The 13,172-nt window shown below is 40.0% G+C and overlaps 1 protein-coding gene and 1 long non-coding RNA gene across 2 annotated transcripts; one reads left to right on the top strand and one right to left on the bottom strand.

Moving 5' to 3' along the window:
* Positions 1-61: 61 nt before the first annotated feature.
* LOC123872693 lies at positions 62-7,773 on the top strand. Its single transcript, XR_006797514.1, has 2 exons — positions 62-571; positions 761-7,773. It is a non-coding gene; the product is annotated as an uncharacterized LOC123872693 (long non-coding RNA).
* Positions 7,774-9,458: 1,685 nt separating this feature from the next.
* LOC123872612 lies at positions 9,459-13,172 on the bottom strand. Its single transcript, XM_045916993.1, has one exon. It carries the CDS (start codon positions 13,170-13,172, stop codon positions 9,459-9,461), a length of 3,714 nt encoding a protein of 1,237 aa, XP_045772949.1.

The raw sequence follows: 13,172 nt of genomic DNA, 5'->3' as shown, positions 1-13,172 counted from the left end.
TAAAAATATTAAAGTTCCTTGATTTATTACGTTAGACTTTTTAAGAGGAAGAAGGGGGGGGGGGGAGGGGTTGTAAGGTCCTATTTTGAGGGCGAGATCCTTTAAATCTGAACCAAAATATTTACTTTTTTATTAAAATGGACTGATATTATTTTTACGTAAAATACTTGGGTGATGGAAAGCGATTAAGATTCGGGGGAGAAGAAAGCATCTCACGTAATAAATTATTGGACAAATATTATTTTTTTAATTAATTTGAGTGTCTATATTGGGGATGTTGTTACGACGATAGCATTTAAAAGATTTTAGTCAATGTACCGCTCTGATATTGTTGGTTATAATATCCTCAATATCATTCATTTTCAAATTAGCGTGTTTCAAAAACACAAAATTATTTTTGTAATACTATTTTTAAGGTTGAGTGGCGCATTTGGGAATTTTTGATAGTAGTAGTTTTAGTATAATATCGGCGTTTGGAATCGTTTGGAATTAACGAATTATGTCACTTAGTCAACGCTTGCATTGTGTTATGGATGAGCCGTTTTTGAACTGAAATTCAAGGACCTTTAAGGTGCCCACGCACTCGAACTGAACTGCAGCTGAACTGCGCGTCGCGTCAGCGCCCCGCACGATATTCTCTCCAGCCACAGTCGCGCGGCAGTGACGTACGCGCGTCGCGGCTGGAGAGATTATCGTGCGGGGCGCTGACGCGACGCGCAGTTCAGCTGCAGTTCAGTTCAAGTGCGTGGGCACCTTAAAGTTTAATTTGCTATAATCCGGTAAAACAGACAAATCTGTATGGTGTAGCGTGTATTAAGCTTATGGTTCCTCGTATATTATGGACTTCCGCAAATTAACGCCTGCTTCTATACATTTGAACTGAAATTGTCAAATGCGTCATATGTGTATTTATGTCCTGAATAGTACAATTATTTTGTGATAACATTTGTTTTATTATATCTGTAGATGTATTTGTTTAACAATCGGTGGTGTGGTTCGAACAATGGTTTGTAATGAAAGTAAATTAAAATGGGATCGACTTTAGCTTATAAGCTTTTACGAAGTGTCTGTTTTGATAAAGCTTTCAGTGTGGATGTTATATCGGGGTGTTGCTACTGCAAGGCAGTGTACTGTGGACTGTGGTCCGCTCGGATAGTCGACTCGCGTCAAATACGATAAGTTTCGTAATGCTGCGCTGAACAATTTTATTTATACACATTTTTATATGAAGTGTCCAGCAAACAACTTGAACACTAACACAGGAAGTTATAGTCACGGTAGAAGATTGGGGCTTCTTTAGAGGATATTTGAATCGTCTTGTACAAAAGCCCTTATCTTGACTATGAATTCCAGTATAAGCGGCGTAATGGAGGTAAGTTGTCGAATCCAGGAAGCAAGGGTAAGGGTCCAACTTATCGACCAATGGCGTGCCATTCGCTAGTCTTTTCAATGATCAAGTTGTTTGCTGGAAACTGTACCTTATTCTTTGTTAAATTATAGTCCCTTAGTTTTTTAATCATATTTTGATTATTTTTTAATCGATTTATTTAGTGAGTTTAAGCTTATATTATTTTTAAGTAAATCAATTCGGAAATCGATTTGGAATTTAGAAATTATCGAGAATCTCAACGCTCGACTGTAAAGACTGGGTGTCAAAATTGATACATTTATGTAATTATGTATATGATTGAGAATTGCTTCTCGGCCATATTTTGTTAACTTTTTAGTATTAAGGTTAACGTCTCTCCTAAACTGGTGCATATTCTACTAGAGTTGTCCAATCATGATTGATCAGTTAGATAATAGCAAAATTCTTTGAAAAATGCTTGCGACATAGTTAGACGATGTACTTGGAACTGAAATCTTAATAAAGTTTTTCGGTAGATTTCCGGTATTCGTGGGCCCGAAGCGATTGAAGTGCGCTATGGACAAATTAAATTATGAAAAGCGTCGTACGTATAGCGTCGGCCGAACACGGCTGACCTGGAGAGCTCGAAAGCGGCTTCATACTATACTTACATTAGAGATGGACCATTTCACAGTTAACATATGAAAAATCAGGCCTTTTCATATGTAACACTTGCTACTCTTACTTAAAGTAGCTTGTGAAAAATCACGAACCAAAATCGCACTTAGTTTGAAAATTATTCCAAAGTGAAAGAATGAAAAAATACGAGTATTGCAATAATGCCCACCTCTGATTTTCATAGGCGCGGCGCATCCCTAGCGCACGTCAATCACTTCAGCCATGAGCCACGGAAGTGTACCGTTACAGAATTTGGCACTTGTGTGGGAGAGGTTTTAAAGTTAGTGCGTCGTAGTTTCGTTTCGAGCTGGCTCTCGCGGAGAGGGGAGGGAGGCGAGGGGGGTACATTCACGCTCTTCGTACTCGCGTACCTCGAATGTAACCCGTTCCAAAGAGCGTCGCTTTTATTTATTCGCTTTAAGTTATTCGTCCTAGTGGTTTTGTAAATATGTTTAGTGGAGTAGTGATCGGTCGATGTGCATTATCCTTGTGTGGTGTGGCGTGGCGAGGCACGAGGCGCGCAGTGAGGCGCGAGGCGCGTGGTGAGGCGCGAGGCAGGGGCGGCGAGGCCCGCTGCTGCCTCACTGACCTACGTAGTTGTAACGGACATTTAGTGTTACTGCACAATTAGTGATAACGTGTGAATGGACTCCGTGAGGAATCGTATCGGGCTATGACTTAACTGATGATATTTAATGGAATTTATTATTATTGTTGTACATTTACAATGTTACCCTCTAAACTCTGTTTCAATTGACACCGCGATGAAGGTAAACGAACAACTGTCAAATACTCAGGTACATTTGTAGATACAGAAATGTCTGTCAATATACGGTTATACTTAAAAGGTTACTAAGCACATCACATTAAAAAATATTCGTAAGTGTAAATTATAATAAAAACTGGGCAAGTTCGCATCAGAACATGCACAAGGTAGTCATGCTAGTTGCTTTGTTATTTCATGGACAGTATTTTTTCGAAAAACTGTCTTAGAAATCTAATAAATATTTGAAAATATCTATGCAACATTCAAAGGGGTAAAACAAAATTCTACTCACTTTTATTCTAATAATATAATATAATCTTTATATAAAACTTTAATTAACCCAACGGAAGCATAATGTACCCCATGTTCTTGTTTTCACATCGTATTGATTGAACTAAGCCAATTGAAATACGTTAATGAGGCAGTGCAGTCTATTGCAGCAAAGCACATTTTTGTATAGAAAAGTTTCAGATTCGATCTAGTTATTCAAAAATAATTGATAGTTCTGAATAATCTATTGAAAGTGCTGGTACCAAGACCTTTTTATATTTCAATGTATAATTGCAAAGTAGTCATTTACCATGTAAGCTTTTTTATCTAAAAGCAACATCGCAGATAATTTCGCTGATTCATTTGAATAGTTGTTTGTTTACCTTTAATAAAGTTTCTATTGAAACGAACCTTACTGTGGTACGTTTTACACATATATTTTTTCGTATTTTTAATCGTAATTATTATAATGCTCCGAGAGGCCGTGGAAAATTTTTGAGCAAGTGTTTGGTAAAAGCTCTGATCCCTGCAAGGGCAAAGTGGTTCTGACCTGTTAGTAGGTTTTGAGTTATAAATGTTTGAAATACTTGGTTCATATTAGTTAGCCGTGGGAACTAGGTGCGAGAAAGTGGCTGGCATCGATTGGATGCGAAAATGGAAGATAGGAAATGTTGGCGCTGCCTAAAAGAGGCTTATATTCAACAGTGGATGTAATTTGGCTGTTGATAGTGACAAAGTAAAAGTAATATTCATTATGATTGTACACCAAAACATAAAAATGATAATATTTTGTAGTAGCACCTAAAATAAAAAAAATGTGGCAGAGCAACAAATTCCTGAAAAGCTGGTAACTCATTTTTGGTTTCTCTGGTACTGCAAATGTTCATGGGCGGCGGTAATCACTTAACATCAGGTGACCCGCTTGCTGGTTTGCTCGCTATATGACATTAATAAAGCTAGCAGGTCTACATTCCATGCTCAAGCAACACAAAAGAACAAGTTTAAAAACTTAAGTTATTATTGTATTTATCAATCAGCTCCACAGAACTTCCCATGGGCTCTCGAAACATAATGCGGATGTCTCAGTAATAAATGTACCTATTGAAATCGATTACAGTTTGTTTTGATGATAATACTCTTTTGGAATTGAAAATTGTTTTACAATAATAATCTCAATATTTTCTTAATACTTATTCGTGATAATTTATAAATTTTACTAGAGATCTGTAATTAATTCGTGAGTAATGATTGATATATTGATATTACAGTAAATATAAGAATAAAGTAAGGTGATTTATAGATACATAATTAATTGTTTAGAATATTTAAGTGATCAATATGAACAAGTTTCAGCTGTGACATCGTTTCTCAAACTTTAAATAAAGTCGCGATTTCAATAAGTCGCTTATCACCTTAATGACCATATTCGCGTGGCACGGTTATGCACATGCGTTAGGTGTGAGTGGCGTGTTTATAGAAAAAGGCCATAAGTGCGACAAGTTTTTATGCAATAGTTTCGCGAAATTGCTACTCGAATTCTTAGGTATTATATTATATTCTTAACATATTATTGTGTTCTTTCCTTAATGAACTCTATTTTAGTTCATATTATGATTTGTAATACGAATTTTGCAGCTGTTAACATTAAAATAAATGTGAATAAAAATGTTTTACCTAACAAATAAAAATTTGGTACCTACCTATTCGTTCGTCCGGCTCGAAGGACCACTAAAACTACTTCGGATTGGGACTTATACTCTCAATAATTTATATACTTACTGAAATGGATATAGATCTGAACAAGTGAATATTGTTATATTATTGTTAATTATTATTAATCAAGATTTCGTTTTGGGGTGAGCGTTTATATTTTTAATTTTACATGAAAAATTAGTAAGAAAAGTTTGAGAATCGATAAGGTAAGGTCATAGGCAACTATGGATATTTTTCTATTTAAATTGTGTGTTATTTCTTGGTTATTAATTATGGCTTTAAATCTGCACTGTAACTGAATCGAGTTTTTATTGTTTGTAAGCTCTCGTTCACACAAACGTTTTTCTAATGCGACATTTTTTATCGCAGTGATGGATTTCCAACTCTCGGCGTTAAATCGAATTTGACTTGGTATTTATTCGATCCTTTTTAATGCATTAGAAAAGCGTCCATGTAAACGAGGACCAACCTTTTTTTGATTAATTTTATAGCTTAATAATAAGAGAATTAAAGTAAGAGTCAGATTTACACTGTTATGAGATTTTTGATCATCGGGTTAATTACACAACGCACTTACAATCTAAGCAAAAAGACAAAGTTAATTACAACTTGGAATTGGACGATTGCGATTTGATATTTCATTTTAGTATCCGCTTGGTTTGTCAAAATCAATGCTATAGTAATCAGAAGTGCGTTGTGCAATAAGGTAGGAGTTCCTTGGCGCATGAATACAGCAAAGAACTCGCGACGCAACGTCCGAACGCAAACTCAAAGGTTTGGAGCCAAATATGGACATTCAAGTGCGCTAGATAACGCGTACCATACAAATTGATAGTTATTTTTGTACCGATATCAAGCGTACCGGAAATATTAATTGATACCTTGATTAATAAATACCTTTGTGTCAAATGGTCTTCGTGTTGACAGATCTCATAACATTAAAAGCCGATTCACACCAATTGTGTTGTTGTGACACGCGCGTAGTGACGCACGTAAACCCCTAACACACCGGGTTACGCATACGTCCACGCTTTACGCAAGCGGAGTGCCATGTTTCATACAGTTCCATACATTACAACGCTATGGTACGCGCTACGTCTACGCTTACGCAGCATGTGTGAACGAGCTATAAATGTAACTAGTTAGCATCTTTATAATTGCCACCCCTCATTTAGTTCCGAGTACGCTAACATGTCGCTCACTGCTGCTATCAGCGCCAAAATGGCGATAATCAAGTTACTTCAATAACAGGTCGGCAATTATTAGCAAGTCTAGCGTCCTTGTATTAGTACTAGGTGAGTGTTTGGAGCTCGTAAACGCACGTCATGTCAGGCTGCGTTTAGCGTAAGTATATTTTGTGTTCATATGCACCAAGGCAATCTTACATTTACCGCGACTATATCTATGCGTTATACATATAAAAGACAAAATATTTTAAGGATAAAGTTCAAATGGAAAATCATATTACGTATATAACTTAATCGTACAATTTTATAGTGTTTTTGGTTTTTCAAACTATTTAATAATGATTACTTGCATAATTTGTGTTTTTGTCTCTTTAGCGAGCCTTGTGTTCAATATTTCAATTTGGAGTTGTACTAACCACTCTTCTATGCCGACTTGAAGCGAATCACAAATTATTGCTTTTAACGTACAATCAAATTAATTTAATAATGCCGGTTTTCTGTTTGCATATTTTGGAATATTAATAAATTTTTGTCGCTAAAGCGAAATGTTAGTATTTGTTTGATATTCTGCAATTGGACGTTATCATGCCGACATTATAAAATTAAATTTACCTACTTATTGTGTGGAGTTATATTTTATACTGTTTCGTACACACTGCGGCGTTAAAACACACTGCCATTTTAACAATTTTGTTTGTTTGTAACATAATGTTTATTAATAAACTGTATGATAGAAATAGTGTAACTGTTAGAAAAGAAGATACATATATATAAAAGGTAAACAGAATGTATAACTTTTCCTGATATTTTAAAACTCAAAATGGCATATGAAAACATTGCAGTTACTGTGATTTTTGAAAACCATAGAGTATGTATATCATGATGGCAGCTTTTCTTCTAGCGTTATCAGAATCGTTTGAATAGTACGGCTCCAATATCAAGGTTCGGCAAATGCCGAATAAGCGGAACGATATGATTGACGGCGCGGGCGACATAGTTCGCGATATCACGAATTATTTGCTGAATCTTGATAGTGGGGTCGAATCACTAAAAATTTTTTGTTGTAGCCTACAAAATTATCCTATTATTTTTATCAACTTTTATTCTTTTTGTTAACTTTTCTACCTGCCTACGCTCCGCCCGTGTCCGGCAATGTGACCGATTTTTTCATCCATCGGCAAATGCAATATTTAAACGCACACAATCTATAAAAAGTCGATGCCCTTCAATATTCCAGTCTGTGTCTGTTTAATTTTTTGCCGACAGACAAAAAAATCGGTCACCAATTGTAGGACGTAGGCGGAGCGCCTAACTTTGGATGACGCAATGTTAAGCTGCGTATCGGCTTTATTCCCGTCGCGCACCAACTTAGTTCAACGCATCAGCAACTGATCCGATGGAAATGGTGCACGTGAATCGACGAGAAATTTGCGCAGACCTATTTACTAGGTACTGCTAATAGCCAATTGCTTAGAGGACATTATTGGTGTGCGACCATAGTGGATACGCTGCTTTTTTGACAACAACTTTAAAATTAAGGGTTGTTTACATTTTGTGCAGCTCCTTTTTATTGGGAACAGATTTAATCAGGGTCCAACGCTTTACGTGAATTTTGTCAGCAACCTACTGTGTTGTGGATCAAGTGTGCGGGATATTCGAGTTTGCACAAAATGATACCGTGAACGATAAAATGATTGTTTCAAATCCTAAAAAATCTTCATTTAAGTAGAACAATTCGCGCAACGTCAGTAACCCTCTTATGTACATTTTAGTAATAGTAAACCTCGTACGCATTAGTGTTGATAAGATATTTAGGAAATTATTTTTTTGTGTGAGCCGTTAAACATACTTGGGCAAATTGCAATTAAATTTTACTATGAATTGTACAGAATTTTTGATGTTCTCTCAAAAATTTCTTGCAATTATTGCCCAAATGATGGTACCAGAAATTTTGTTTCCTTAGCCAAATTAAAGTCATATCAATGAGATTAAATAAATTACCTACATAGCAAAACAATGCAGTTTTATTTTATTATTACATAAATTATTTCTAGAGAGATAAAATAATAATTTAAAACATACTTTCAATTTATATCTTAAAATGTAACACTCGAAGCAATAGTGGACTTAGCACCAAAATACAATTTAACATACTACATGGTTGCTTCAACATAGTTACAACCAGCAACATAGCCTAGCTACATAGTTACAACTACATAGCTGTTTCAATTTCGCGCTATCTATAGGTAAAGTAGGTAGATGTATTGGATCCGCAGACATCGCTATTCGCTGTCGTAGAAGATAGCGTGAATGGTCGCCGAGGCCGACGAGCGTTGCGTGCCCTTTGAAGCATTTGATGACGTTGGTTTCGGCGCCAACGATACCTCGATTCATGTTGAACTCTACCGTCTGCGTTGACCTGGCGCTGTCTGGCTCTCCTGACCATACCGTTGTTGATTCTTGCCACTCTGCCCTAAAAATGGTTAAGCTAGGTAATTGTACGCTTGTGTACATTTGCTATCACTGGATTGGTTGGAAGGCGAAATGAAATTCAACTATTTTCTGCCAGTTACTAAATTTATTTACAGTGTTAATTCTAAGCTGTTTACTTACAGTAATAAACCTTGTGAGACTGTACTTCACTAATTACACTGTAAGGTTCACTGTTCACTGTAAGGTTCACTGTTCACTGTAAGGTTCACTGTTCACTGTACTACACTGTTCACTGTACTATACTGTTCAATGTTTCACTGTTCACTGTTGATCGAGACTATTTGTTGACCAAGACAAGACTGTTGAACAAGACAAGACTGTAAAACAAGACAAGACTAGACTAGACTGTAAAACAAGACAAGACTGAGACTGTCGCGGCGTCGAAATCGTCCGCTTATATACTGTTTTGGGCTATGTCCGTCCCTTACTTTTCTATGCGCCCATCTCTTTTTTCGTACATTCTGGAAAAGTCGCGCTTTGTGGTACCATCAGAAAAAAGGGTCGAAGACAAAAAAGGGTCGAAGACAATAGGTGTTTACGCTTTCTCGATCCTTGACCTATTGTTTCGTTCCCGGTAAGACAATAATCTATTATTTTTAAATTGGTGTTTACGCAGTTCTATTCCCCAATTTTCTCGAACTGTCCGGCTAATTTTTTGCACCTTATTATGCACTGTTATTGTTCCGGGCTGTCCCGCACATTCTCCCGCCGTGCGACTGCGTCGCATCATCTGTCGGTGCGGGCACGTCGTCGTTTGTTGACAGGGGCAGTAATACCAGCTTCCTAACTGGCCTCCGTAGTACGCCACCTTTGGTCCGAATATCCACTGTACGCACGACGTTGTCTGGTCCCGGGTATGTAGCTATAACTCTGCCTTGTATCCATTGCGTGGCAGGTTTGGGTCAACTATTTGTACGAGGTCGTTGACTTGTATTGCAGGTCCTCGTCCGTTTGGCTCCCGCCGGTGTTGAAGTTCAGGTAGGTACTCCTTCACCCAACGTGCCTAGAATATGTCAGCCAACCTTTGCGCAGATCGCCAAGTGGATCGTGCCTTGGTGGGAATATAGTGCCAGGAGATCATTTTCTTTGTTGTTTCCTCTGCTGTTGCGCGTCGAAGCTTGTTCCGATTTGAGAACCAAGAGACTTCGGGTAGTGCTTTAGCAAGTTTCGGTATCCTTTTATCGGTCACATGATTGATCTTCTCTTCACCAATACGTTCTGCTTGATCTGTGGTGGACACTTCAGTTGGCCAGTGAGCTTCTGTTTCGTAGAGAAAGTCGGGTCCCTTGTACCAGCGGTGGTTCCTATTGAATGTTGCGGGAACTTCTCGAATAGTGTCGTCTGTCACATTCAATTTTGTTGAAAACCTGCGCCACTCGGTGACTTTAGAAGACTCTACTATAGCTGCAAGGTGATGTGCCACATAAGGTTTGAATAAGTGCGATACAGTCCGTATCCAGGTGAGCACTGTTTTGCTGTTTGTCCAGAATACCTTGCAGTCTGGTTTGCTTCCGTATGCTGTCTTCTCTTCGGATTTGTAGAGTTCCATTTTTTCTGTTTGTTCCTTTTCACCGAGTGCTTCTAGTAGGTATGAAGAGTTCGACTTCCACTGCTTCAATTCGAAACTGGCCTTAGAGTGCACTTCACGCACGCTCTTCGCGATGCGCACTGCGTCTTCAAGAGTTCTAAAACTGTCCAAGTAATCATCAACGTAGTGCTTCTGTATAATGGCAGCTGTGGCTTCGGGGTGAGTTTCTTCATACTGTTTGGCGTTCAAGTTCTTTAAATAAATCGCTGTAGACGGAGAACTTGACGCACCAAAGATTAATGACGTCATCCTATATTCTTCAGGAGGTTGGTCATCTCGTCGATTCCCGCGCCACAGGTAGCGAAGTGCATCTCTGTCCTCAGTTCGTAATTTCACTTGCATGAACATTTCCTTAATATCTGCTGTAACTGCAATCATGTGCTGTCGGAACTGTAGAAGATCAGGTCCTTTGAGTAGCATATCGTTGAGAGCTACTCCCTTCGTCTTCGCTGCTGCGTCGTGTACAACTCTTAGCTTCTCAGGCTTCATTGGGTTGATCACTGCGAAATGTGGCAAGTACCAAGTCTTGCCTGCTGTCTTCTGTTTTGGAGCCGGTTCAGCATATCCTTTCGAGATGAGAGCTTCCATCTGATCTGTGTATTTCTGTTTCAGCTTGGGGTCTCGGTCGATCTTCTTTTCGATGTTAAAGAGCCGCTTCAATGAGCTTTCATAGTTCTCGGGCAGCGAAACGTCTTCTTTACGCCAGAGAAGACCAGTTTCGTATCTTCCTTCTGCTGTCCTTTTGGTTTTCTTCTCCAGGATCTGTTGCGCGCGTTCTTCGGGGTCTGTTTTTGGTTTCTTTGGCTGTATGCAGAGTGCGTCCATCTCAAAGTATTGCTTGATGAGGCTATCCAGGTTATCTTCTATTTCTTCTGCGACGTGTGACACGAAGTCAATACGGCGTCCTAAGGTGCGAGTCTGACTGCCATGTAGTACCCACCCTAGGGGCGTGAGAGAGGCCACCAGTTGGTTCTTGTCTCCTCTTCTCACTTCTGTTGTCAGCAGAAGATGCCAATTGTCTTGACCAATTAGCAATCTTGGCTTCACATCTGCATATATGAGATAATCGCGGATATCTGCTAGGTGTTTGCATTTATCCACCATTTCTCTTGAAACCTGCTGTGACGAGACTTGTAGGTTCTTTACTGTGCGCGCTTGTATTTGCTCTTCACAATCGTTGAGACCTCTCAATTTAATGGTTACCCTTCTCGAAGCTGACTCCGATGTCTTCGTATCATTTAGGGTTTCTATCTTCAGTGGATCGACGGGTCCTGGCGCTCCGATGCATTCGGCCACGCTGTTGTCGATTAAAGTCACTGTTGATCCGTCGTCCAACAAGGCGAAGGTGTTGATAGTACCTCTGGGGCCTTCAACTTGCACTGGGATAATTTTCAAAAATGATTGCTTCTTTTTAATCATCCACGCCGAATTGATTACTTCTGTAGCTTCCTTGTCTTCTTTCTTTTCTGTTTTGTTGTAGTGCAGCATCTTGTGGTGGTAATTCCTGCAGCTGTTGATGCCACACACTTTAACTCGACATCTGTGTGTTTTAGTTCTGTATCGAAGACATCGAAAGCATAGGCGTTTGGACTTGGCTGTATCCCATCTTTCATTTTCATCCAAGTTCTTGAACTGTTCACATTCTGTTGAATTGTGTCCCTCTTTTCCGCATACGGGACACTTGGCTGTGTACATCCTCTCTGCGACGTTGTGGACCTTCTGTGGTTTCTTCTGTTGAGTGGCTGATGTCTGTGAGGCCACCTGTTCAGGTAGCGCATATGGTCCGCACAGCTCCGCTTCTCTCTTGAGGAATTTATCCAGCTTCAACAAATCTGGGTCTTCCTTGGGCTGTGTTGCTGCGAAGTCATAGAATCTGTAGCGCAGCGTAGGTGTAAGTTTGTCCACGAGTGTCTTCGAAACTTCAGGGTTATACATATAGTTCACGCAGCTTAGTGTCTTCAATGTTGCCACTACGTTAGAGACCTTCGTCGCGAATATGCAAATGTCCCGTGGTGATTCAGTGAGACGCGGCAGTCCACGGAGCGTCTCCATCTCTGTCATAGCAATTGACTCCGGTCTTCCGAATCTTGACTCGAGGGTCTTCATAATTTCCGTAGGGTGCGCGCTGGTGATAAGAAGCCCTTCCACTGCTTCTTTAGCCTTTCCCTTTAAGTTTCGTCGCAGACGATTTATGTTCTCCACTGTACTGAACATGTTTTCAGTTTCATAGTAAGCGGCGCGGAACGGTAGCCACTCTTGATGTGATCCACCAAAGAAAGGCAGTTCGATGTACTTGGGGCGCTGCGCTGCTTTCACGGCGTTTGTGATAGCTTCAGCTAGCTCTGCTATACCGGATTGCACTCCCGCCGGTGATTGATGTGCAGACTTTTGGTGTTCCTCTGGAAGCTTCTGTTGTTCTGCGTCTTTGACCACTGATTCTTCTGTATGGTACTGAGGTGCATCAGTGATCGCTAAAACGGGATGTGCTGGTTGACTGTCTAGCCAGTTATCCACTCGTTTGTTGACTTCTGTATTGGAGTGGACGGAGACACCATCGTCTTCTAAATCCTCTATTTCTGTATCTGTTTCTTCTGTCTCCAAGGCGGCGAGGCGCGCAGCAGCTAGTTCCACCTGAAGGCGCAGCAGTTCTTCCTTTGCTTTTGCTATTTTGTGAGCCTTCGTCTTGCTGTAGTTCGATCGTCCCTCTCCCCCCTTCTTACTGGGGGCCCGAGGTACCTGTGGTTTGTCAACTGTTCCCTTCTTTACCGTAGAGGTCTCTGTATCTCGAGTACGTTGGACTGTATGAACCCCCCCTGTAGCCGGAGGGTTCATCTGTTTCGCGTCGACGGGCAGAGTCGATACGAAGGAGGGCGTAATCGAGTGAGTGGCGGCCGAAATCTTCGATTTGACTGTCGCGGAGGGTGACACAGCAAAGGGTGCTGACATTACGGAAGTACTGTAAATCGCTGTCTGTTCTGTTGCTTCCGTTGTGACAGTTCCCGTAGCTGTATAGGCCGTGTCGGTTTCCGTCCTCGTTTCGGTAGCCAAAGCGGCGGTTACCTCTGACGTCGAAGGAATTTGTTCTGTAGGGGCCTTGTGGCTTTGACCTTGTTGACGCGTAACTGGCAT

Source organism: Maniola jurtina, chromosome 15 (assembly GCF_905333055.1).
Source record: "Maniola jurtina chromosome 15, ilManJurt1.1, whole genome shotgun sequence".
NCBI classification, from domain to species: domain Eukaryota; kingdom Metazoa; phylum Arthropoda; class Insecta; order Lepidoptera; family Nymphalidae; genus Maniola; species Maniola jurtina.
This window is presented reverse-complemented; position numbering and strand designations above follow the sequence as displayed.